Raw genomic sequence first — 10261 nt, 5'->3', positions numbered from 1 at the left:
AAAGTCAGTCTATGACATCCTAATCTAAGAAGTTATCTGTGCTTATGGTTTCAGCCCAGTTCTACAGAAGGCCAGTTCTGCTATTTATAAATGGGATTTTACTTGTTCTATAAAGTTCTTACACAAATCTCACGGGTCGAAAGAGAAGGAATGGTTGGGTAAGAAGACGAACGATTGAAGCAACTGCTTTATAGCACAATATGAAACTTGACACTGTTTTCTGCTGCCAGTATGATTCCCAAGTGAGATGGATAAATTGTGGTCAAGACCTGGACAGGTTAACTAGTGGTCATCAGTGCTGGTGGTACCTTTATATACAAAAAAAAAAAAAAAAAAGGGTACTATTGGACAGGGCATTTGAAATTTAATACCAGACATGAAACAAGACATCTGTTGGACTCTCATTTGTTTCTCTTTGAATGGGCTTTAATTGAAAGCTCAGTGAAAAATGAAGGTTACATTCTTAGTGTTATCAATAGTTTGTAACAGCAACAACATCAGAACAGTGATGCTTCTAATATTTATACATTTTCTAATTGGAGATGTCTAAGAGCAATACATTATCAGATATATATATATACACACAATTTCAAGCAATTAAAAGTAAATAATAAACCCCTCCTCCCAAAACCCTGAAATAATATATTTCCTTACACTAATAATGTCTTTTCCACATATACTTGACAAAGAGTCTTTTTTAAGTTACTTATCTTAAGAGTAATCTGTTAATGGAGATCCTGGACCAGCCCCATTAGAAGTTCAGTTTTAAGTTTATACAGCTTGCTAGCCACATAACCAGTGTGGCTTTACATTGTAAACAAGTCCCAAATGTCTACAATGATTGGAATTAGTTTTGTGTAAAGGAGATCTACACATCTCATGATAGAATAAATTTAAACCAATACATTAAAAAGAGAGAGAGAGAAAGAGAGAGAGCTAATTGACAAAACAGTTCTAAGGGTTCAATTATACAATTCTTTAAAAACCAAGTTAACTTAATGGTAAGATTCTTATTTTCTGTACAGAGAGGCTCTGGTTCATCTGGCTTTAGCTGCTCTAGAAAGACAACCTTTAAAAAAAAGGTTTGACTCGTGAAATTCAAAAGCAGAGCTCCCAACTCTAAAAGTCTGCCCTTTGGCAGTATGAGTACAAAGGTTACCAGAAGTATCTCAGGTGACTGTTCCTTCGTTTTGTGAGGAAAGCTGTACTAGCATCCAGGAACCTCAGCATATGCAGGGGTGATGTAGGTGCAGAGCTACCCTTCAACAGGGAGGAATCATCCTGCCCGCTGCAGGAATTAAAAAGGTACAGCCATTTGTATCTAGAAGAGTTCAAGTGAAAATAACCCAAAAAAAAGCTGGAGACAGGCATGAAAGCTAAGCACGGTAATCTCAAAACTGTGGAGATCTTGCCTGCTTTTGTACAAAACCACAAGTAAATATCTCTTGAAGTTATTGAATAGGAACTCGTGTAGCTCCAAATGGAAGGCAAGGCTGAGCAGAATCCTACGGTTTAGTTAACTTGTGTCAAATAGGATGCGAAGACAGCTGCAGCTCTCTGACAGAGGTGATCGAGGATGGCTGAGAAAGTTTGCAGTAGCTTATAATGTCCCATCTGTTTTTTTCACTTGTTTGAACTGTCTAAAGGGCCAACTGCAGCTTAGTCATGTTCCTCTGGTGCATGTTGTGATGACGAACTAATTCATCAGACCTGGCAAATTTTTTTTGACAGCTGGGCCACCGGCAACTGAAAGGCTTTTCACCTGTTAACAAAACACCCTGTTATTAGCTGAGCATACAGCTCATCTGAGACACTGCTGTTTGTTTTCTTTCTGCAGGGCTGTGAGGAGCTGGAAGAGCCCCTGGCAGGAGGAAAGGCACCCTGGGCTGTCCTGAGAGGGCGTGGGAGAGCCCCCAACTCCCGCTGGCATCAGCGCTCGGTGCTTTCCTACCTCTGCCTCAGCTGATGTTTAACAACAGCCTTTTTCAGGTGACACAGAACACTTTGCAGTGCTTCATTCCTGAGGACAGGCCCTTGCTGAACACCTTGTTGCCATCATTATGCTACTCTTAGCTTTCAAATGGCCAAGTTTCAAAGTCACTCTGGCATTCACACAAGCTTCAGTCGCACCTCGGGCGGTGGTGCAGACATACTGTTAGTCACTCTGGAAACTGTCAGTGACTTTTTAGAGCTTGACCTCCAGTCAAGGGGAGGTTTTTCCAGCTAATTCAATGAGTTTTGGCTGAAGTTCTTTGAAACTGGTGAGTGTAAGCGAGTGTGGTAGAAGCAACAGAGTTCAGCACGGAGTCTGCTGAGCCAGACTCAAAGTTTTCCACTACTATCTAAGTAAAGTGGATTCACATCCATGGGAGATGTCAAATGCTCAAAACAGCATTTTTCTAACATTTCCATGAGCATGATATTCACTACAAATAACTCCAAGCAAAGCACATTCAAATTTAACAAGAAATACCACCACTTTTTAACTGTTTAACCTGGCCTCTTGATTTGCTACAATGTTTAAGTGGGATTTCAGGCTGCGTTTCTGATGCCGCAGGAATGCTGATGGAATGCTTTCATTAGCTCAGAGCAGTGCCCGGTGACTCATGCTTCTTCTTTCCATTTTCTTTTTTTTTTTTTCCCCTCAAAATAAATGTAATATTTTAAAGTATGTTCAGCTCTGGGGCTGGGCTCTTCAGTGCTGTCTACACACCTCATCCTCTCTAACACACTCCAGACACGCTGGGGTGGTACAACCTCACCCAGGCATCCTCTCTTCTTATTTACCTCACACTTGGGGCATTTCACAAACCAAATCCAAATTCAGACAAACAGGGGATTTGCATAAATGTGCATTTCTGTTTGCAAACTCCCATGTGAGGTATTTTAAGTGGTAGGGGGATGCTTAAAATCCACTTTATCCACTTAGCATAGATGCTGGCAAAAGCATCAACTATCTCCCATGAGTGCATAGAACAGTGTGGGAAAAAATTGATCTGGTCAAAACCCACAGATTGTATAAACTGGTCTCTTTTCATCAGCATTAGCAAAACCATCCTGAGAACCCAGATGAGGTATCTATGACTGACCAGTTTCTCACAGAACTATCACCAGCAATCCTGGTTGTCCTCTCCCAGCAAGGGGGAAGCAATCTCTATTAGTTCTGTGCTGGGCACCAACTGCTTTGTACAGCTTCATGGTACAGATATCAGTAATCACATTTCCATTGCTAAACGTGTTTGTGGATGGAGAAAACTTCCTTTGATTGTTTTATTTCTATTTTGCTTTCAACAGCAAAGATTGCTGTCACAGTGAAATTGCTTGTGAAGAAAAAAATCCCTGAATCTTAATAAAGGGAGTTGACTGAAAATTAGGATGGAATTGCATGGAAGCAATCTGTGCTTTGCTTCCTCAAGATTTAACATGGAGCAAGTTAACTTGATTTAGGTGCTTTGTCACAAAATTTAGGGGCTACGAGAAAGAAAGAGGAATGAAGCTGCAGGACAAGGTGGAGATGAAAAATCCCCAGCCACCACTTGTGCTCATCCCCCTCAGGAGGTGACACATCCTGAAGTGTTGTCAGGAGTGGCTCCATGGCACCAGACCCTGTGCCAGTGGCAGGCAGCGAACCCACGGCAGGGTCTGGGGGGCTCAGGTCACAGGGAGCCACAGGGAGAGGAGCTTCACCAGAAAACAAGACAGCAAACTCCTCACTGTAGCTAATCTGGGCTAAAAAAATTACTGGAGTCATGCAAGTCCTGAATTAGCAGATCAGTTAGCAATGAAATGTGATGGGGAATGTCATTCATCCCAGCTTGCCAGCATGTTACAACCACTTGCCATTTTGTCTCTCCCAGAACATTACCTCTTGCTGGTTAAGAAAACATCTTTCTTCATGCAAATGCACAGAGACCCAGGCCCTGCAGCTCACCCAGGAGCACAGCCTTTGCCATTTGCAGATTGCAAGTGTAGATGTGGCCATTGGGTGAAGCATTTATTTGGCCAGAGCCACAGAAAATGCCATTGTTCTCAGGTGAATCATTTCCTTTATTAAAATTTCTCTTTTATTTTTGGAAGTCTGAAATGTGTGTTTTTATGGTCCAGAAGAGAAAAAAGAATTCTTAGCAGGGAGAAAAAGATTTTCAGGCTCCTTGTCCATCTGTACAGAGACTGAATTTAAAAGGTTAACACCAGCATGGAAAACACCGTGACATCCAACAACATGCCAAAGTGCTTGGTAAACAATTACTTGGTAAAAACACTGCATACAGAGCAGAAGGAACGGCAAATGTCAGTACACAGTACACATTTTAACACTTAAAACTAAAATACAGAGCTTGCTGCAGTTGCTCCTTAATGGTGTTTACATTTATGTGAGGGCAGAGTAGGCTAAAATGGCCTCCTTTTTTTTTTCCCCCTGTATTTATACGAAATACTACAGTTTCTACCAAAAAAAAAAATAAAGAAAGGTCCTTGAATATTTGAGTAAGCTTTTACTTTAGTGTCTGTCAGTGTGAGTTTGCAAAAGGCACTGCTTTTATCTGCTGGAGAGATTACAGTACAAGCAGCAACAGCAAGAGCTTTGCTGTGCTATCCTGCATTAGGCTCAACTGACACTTGGGAGAAGCATGAGTAGACACGAATACTTTAGATTACAGACCTTTGGCATAAGCTAGAATTAAAATTTCTGTCTTGCAGGGTTTTTTCAGTAAAAGCAGTAGATCAACTTGACATTTGTGGGCTGAGACCATGATGCTCATTTCATAATAGCTGACAAAATTTATTTTGCCAAGCTGAAATTTCTTTAAACACGAAGGAAGAAAGCATAGTTTCTAAAATCACCTAAATCCCTTTTGTGAAAAGTGACTATCACACTTGGGGAAAACAGCCACACTGAAAAATCAGCAGACTCTGAAATTCTTTCTGCTGTTTTGAATATTTGAATCCTGGTTAAGACACTTCCTAATCATGTAATTTACAACAACATTGATTTAAAATTTAAAATAAATTAAAAAAAAAAAAAAAGAAATATAAATGTGAAGAAAAGTTTACGCACTTGTTTTACCTGTATGAGTCCTGGTATGAGTCTTCAGATGATCAGATCGGGAGAACTTTCTCTGACAGGTTTTACACTGAAAGGGCTTCACACCTGAGAGACAAAAAGAAAAAAAAAAAATCTATTCTTATGCCCCAATGTTTTTAGAATGAAATCAGATATTTCTGAAGTTTCAAAAGCCTGGATTTTTTTTTTTTAGGGGGTGAGTTTTTTGTTCTAGTTACTGTAACTGCTCTTCCCAGCCCTGTGCCTACACATTACAGAAAGTTAGTCATTAATGAGGCCACCACCCCTTGTAACTCCTCTTCCAGTGCCTGGGCTTGAAGCATCTGAACAGCTCCATCATAAACAAATCCCCCCTGAAACCATTGCACCAGGGAAGTTCTGCAAACATTTCTCATCCTGACCCTGTGTTTTAGCACAGTGAGTATCCTGAAGGAGCCACATAAGGAAAAATCAAGGTGCAGAAATCTATTTTTGTGTGCTCCCAATAGGTTTAACTTACTTCACACTACTGTTTTAAACATGACACATAGGCCTTGGGCAAATTTTACACATTGACAAATTTTTCTTGCAGAACTGCTTAGTTTTAAACACAATATATTCTCTATATTGAACACAGAATATAGAGAAAACAGTTTCATTATGAAAGTTGTTTCAAAAGATGGTGACAGGATGTAAAAGTCACCTAAACAACCACAGTAGTGCTAAAAGGCCAGTTAAAAAACCCAGCCATGGCCTTCTCCTAAAATTAGCTTCAAGAACTTGGTGTTATGAGCAGACATCAGAAAAATAGAAGTTCAGGAGTATAACTTCAGGATCACAATTCCCATGTACAGATGAGCTCTAATTAAGGCAAGCCTTGTCCACAAACCTGTGTGTCGTCTTTGGTGTCTTTTGAGCTGGTCTGAACGAGAAAATCTTCGTTCACAGTCTTTGAAATCACACTGATAAGGTTTTTCACCTGGAGAGGAAAAAGAGTTTGTCAGAACATGTGGCTAAATGAGAGAACACCTCAGGCTGAGTCAGAAGATAAAACATGTGGCTCTGAAAGGCTTCTCTGCAGTCTGAAGCAGTCCAGTGGCACAGCAGGACTGATTTCTCATAAAGCCATACAACTCTGTTGGAAAGGCTGGCATAATTCTACTGCACTGAAATTGATGCTGAATCTGCTCACTCTAAGAAAACAGTTTCTTAGGTTAAAGCTGCAAACAATTTTCAGCTGAGTGAATTTTTATTTTTTTTCTGTTGGAAAAGAACAGGAATGTCTCGGTTTATGTTTCTCTAAAAACCCCATTAAACCCTTTCCACCTGTTTCAGTAGCAAATAATTCATACAGAGTAACAACTCACAGTTTGAACTAAATTGGGTTTAAAGCAAAAACTAAATAAGTTCCATCCACATAGGTGACAGTTTTAACCACATTAAATTAATTAGAAAAAACTGAGCAGAAAATTCAACCTCAGAAAAAGACATATTCTTCCCCAAATCATAAATTAGGTTTCTTCCACAAAGAACCATTAAATAGAATTTCTCACAAAGCTGCACAGCTCTCACAGGCAAAGCCATGAATTATTGCAAAGTCTCATGTAAATATAAACTCTTCCCATCCTCCCATGCAGTTCAGCACAGACCCTCAGGGTGGGATTTCTCTGGAGTGAAAAGATCCTGAGTGTTTTAGAAAAAGAAATCCCTACAAGCCAGCACCTCAAATGAACATGGATTTCAATGCAAAGGACTTCACCAGCCAACTGCAAAGAGAAATGCAGCAACTGAGGAGTCTGAGGGAAGAGGGGAAACACTGCCAGCAGGTAGCAGAGCACAGAGGTGGTGAAATTTGGCCAAGTTAAGCCAAAACAATCCTTATGATGTTACAGGAGGAGCTCAGTGATCTTCCAGGTCTGGCTTGCTTCTCAACTGAGGTCCCTGGAATCCTGCTGAAGCCTCAGCTATAATTACATTTATGCCCAGATAAAGTCTGGCTCCAGTGCCACAGCCCAGAGCCTCAACAGGAGCAGGAGTGAAACATCTCTCACTGCAAAGCTGGGAGGATCCTGGGCTTTATCTGGGAGGAACACTCTGGAGCAGCTGGGACCTGCTCTGCCTGCTGTGGGAAGCTGAGATGTAAACCAAAGCTCCTGTGGGAAGGACCTACAGGAAAACACCACCTGGAGCTGGCAGTGGGTTTGATTTCTCCCTGTTTCATTTTGAAAACCTATCCCTTTGATAAAACTTCGCTGCAGGTGTCTGCATGTCTGATTCCACCATCATGAGGAAATGTACTCTGGTGGCACTGGTATGCAGAGACACCAGAACGAACCAGTTTAGTTTAAAGCAGATGCCTTTTGATCCAGGTGACAGAGAATAAGCAGCAATATTAAAGAGAGCATTCCAAATTCATCCCACTGAAGCTAAAATTAAAAACTTTACAAAAGCAACTAAATCTGCAAGAACAAGCTAACTTCCTGTGACAGTCACCCCAAAGGAGTTTACTGATTCTCAAACCTAGGTGTGGACAATTTCTATGTCTGCTGTGCTTAATTTATTAGCAGAAGAGATTAAAGTTGCCACAGGTGTTTGAAATAGTTCCATACACTTTGACCACAAGGACTCCCTGGGGGTGCCTGCCTTTCAGAAACCACTTACTTCCAAGGAATTCAGCCCTTTGGCAGATTTAAGAGGGGGAATGTCAGCAGAGCAGAATGCAGTGACAGGATGATTGTCTGCTAATTGCAATATAAACTTAGAAGATGTTTAAGGAGGTATTGGAATAAAACAGCGTAGAGGGTCTGATGGCATGCACATAAAAGTATTTCTTGGAATACTTTGGGAAATAATCTTGATTAAATTGAAGTCAGATTTAACCCATGCAGGTATTAAAGGAATCAATCTGAAATGTTTACATAGGGATGTGATGACACTGGGAAGAAAACAAAGAGCAAATAAACAAAAAGAGGCACAACATTTATACAGAAATCCTAATTTCCTTTTCCTTTGACATCTTCCATGCCAGCTGCCAAAGCTGACTGTCACATGCCTGTGAGCTCCCACAGATTTCCTCAGAACAGGATGACAGAAACATCCCAGATTAATAAAAGTCTGTTTTAGTACCCCATTAAATTCCCACAGTGAGAGCATCTCATTTCCCCAGGCCTGTCAAAGCCTCTCCAGTAAAAAGCTGAAATCTCTTTGTGTATGAAAATACCCAGTAATGGCTAAAAACCTCCTTATGTGAACACACAGAGCCCCAAAACAAAAGAGAAGATGCAGATGGAGCTTTACCAGCCCTTCTACCTGAGACATGATTACTTACACTACTGAAAGAGGGAACACAAAAGAAAGGCTGAACTTAGAGAATAATGGAATAAAAAAGATGAGAGAGGGTAGAGGGAATGGCATGTCTTCAATACTTAGGAAGATACTTTTTTAAAAAAGGTCAAGAATTGTAAAACAAGAGTGAATCTGCCTCTGCACATGTTGCAATAAATGTTTCTAATAAAACAAACTGATTTTGTCAAAAGTAGTTAAACTAAGGGAAGTGTGCCTGATTTCTCTGGAGAGAATTCATTTGTTCAGGGGCATGGGAAAACAGAAAATTCTACTGCTGTAGCAGTTGCACAAAATATTCACAGACATTGCTTTTAATTAAGGAGTTCTGCAGGAGTTAGAGCCTGTTGCTAACAAGAGCACGTGAGAAAAGGAGGTTGATTTTGAAACCAGAGACTGCAAGTGTGAATGAGAATCTGAAGGCTGGTCTACACATCCTTCACCAATTTAAACCCCTTTCCTTAAGTGTGTCCACTTAATCAAACAAGTCCCATGATCACAACTTTGCCTTGCTAATTCTACATTTTTATTTAATATTATTTGCTTTAGCAAACTCACACAAAATACATGATTATTTATTTAGTAGGGAGCCTTTATAGTTAACATTTTCTGTCATCATCACACCATAGCTCAGCTGTGACACATTACTATTCTGAAATTAATCTTGTATTTTTATTTTATGCTGTAGAAATATCAGCATGAAAAGATACAGCTTGGCACCCTATCATAAAGGACAACCTTCCTGATCTACAGATTCTCATACCCCATTGCAGATCAGACCTGCAGCCTGTTTAGGCTAAAGAATATCCCTGGCAAACAGGCAGAGGATTTTCTCTCTGTGTTAGGATAAATCCGGTTTTCCCAATGAGTGACACTGAACCCAAAAGGTCTCTGGCAAGAATGCTGATGCTTCCACCAGAAGTGAAATTTATGGAGGTCTAGACATCAATTTGTTTCTGCAAGGAAGTGCCTGAAGCCTGCCAAAGAATGCCAACTCACATTATTTGCTGCAAAGTTGGAAAGTTAGATGTATTTCTGAATTTCATTTCAGAGGCCTATCTACTTCAGCAAAATACACCAAGATAAGACAAAAGCTCTTTTGGCTGTACATGTTTCAATAAAGGCATTGTTAAGAACAGATAAGCAGCCTCAGAGAGTACAAAGTGTTAACATATTTTCAACGAAGGCTGTTTGAAACATTGGTAAAAACTGATTACAGAATCCAACTTTCTACTTCAGGGCCTTGCTTGGTTTTGCAATACTGCAACAGGGGAGGAAGGATGGAAGATCTGATGAGCCAGTCCTTTGTATGTATCTATTCTAGAAATAAAAAATATAATCTAGAGCCAGCAATGTCCTGCAAAGATACAATCTGTTGGTTTAATATCATATATGTGTAACAGCTTGTTTTCAAATCACGTGTTCATCCTTTTAAAAATGGCCCAGATCATTGACCTAACACTACACTAAGCATAAGGTGGAAGAGCTTCAAACCTGTGGGTGAGTCCAGAATCACCTTACAGGCAGACTAATAAACTTTTTGGTTTGATTAGGAGTGGTGTGACAAACACAACCACGTAACTTTTGGAAAAAACTGTTTCCAAATTTTGCTTTTGACATGCAGGAGAAACAAGTCAGGGTTAGACAAACACACGAAGTTGCAAAGGAAATGGATCTGCATCACAGCAGTGGGTTTGACTGCCCAGGACTCCTGAAGAGCATGGCAGTGGAAAACCTTCATGGCCACTAAGTCCAGATCATCCACACATCAAGCAGGAAAATATGATAATTGGCAAGTTATCCCCTCCAAATGCTCCCATAGTTCACCAAACATTCCCAAAATCCAGGACAGACCACAGGAGGAGACAGGAAATGAAG

General features: G+C 40.3%; 1 protein-coding gene across 3 annotated transcripts in view; it reads right to left on the bottom strand.

Annotated features, from left to right (window-relative positions):
- Nucleotides 1–239: 239 nt before the first annotated feature.
- WT1 (WT1 transcription factor) overlaps nt 240–10261 on the bottom strand; it is a 33496-nt gene continuing 23474 nt past the window's right edge. Inside the window, exons 7-9 of one of the 3 annotated variants that reach the window (XM_088058253.1) lie at nt 5931–6020; nt 5057–5149; nt 240–308 (exon numbers count right to left, since the gene is read on the bottom strand). In XM_088058253.1, the coding sequence (XP_087914379.1) occupies nt 283–308; nt 5057–5149; nt 5931–6020 (209 nt within the window). In that variant the 3' untranslated portion in view covers nt 240–282. Of the gene's footprint in view, nt 309–404; nt 1763–5056; nt 5150–5930; nt 6021–10261 lie in introns of those variants that run through there. The other 2 variants (XM_005530260.2, XM_005530261.2) reach the window with 2 other exon arrangements.

This window comes from Pseudopodoces humilis, chromosome 7, assembly GCF_049639895.1.
Source record: "Pseudopodoces humilis isolate 2021_Gansu_Grassland_sample_001 chromosome 7, ASM4963989v1, whole genome shotgun sequence".
Classification (NCBI taxonomy): domain Eukaryota; kingdom Metazoa; phylum Chordata; class Aves; order Passeriformes; family Paridae; genus Pseudopodoces; species Pseudopodoces humilis.
This window is presented reverse-complemented; position numbering and strand designations above follow the sequence as displayed.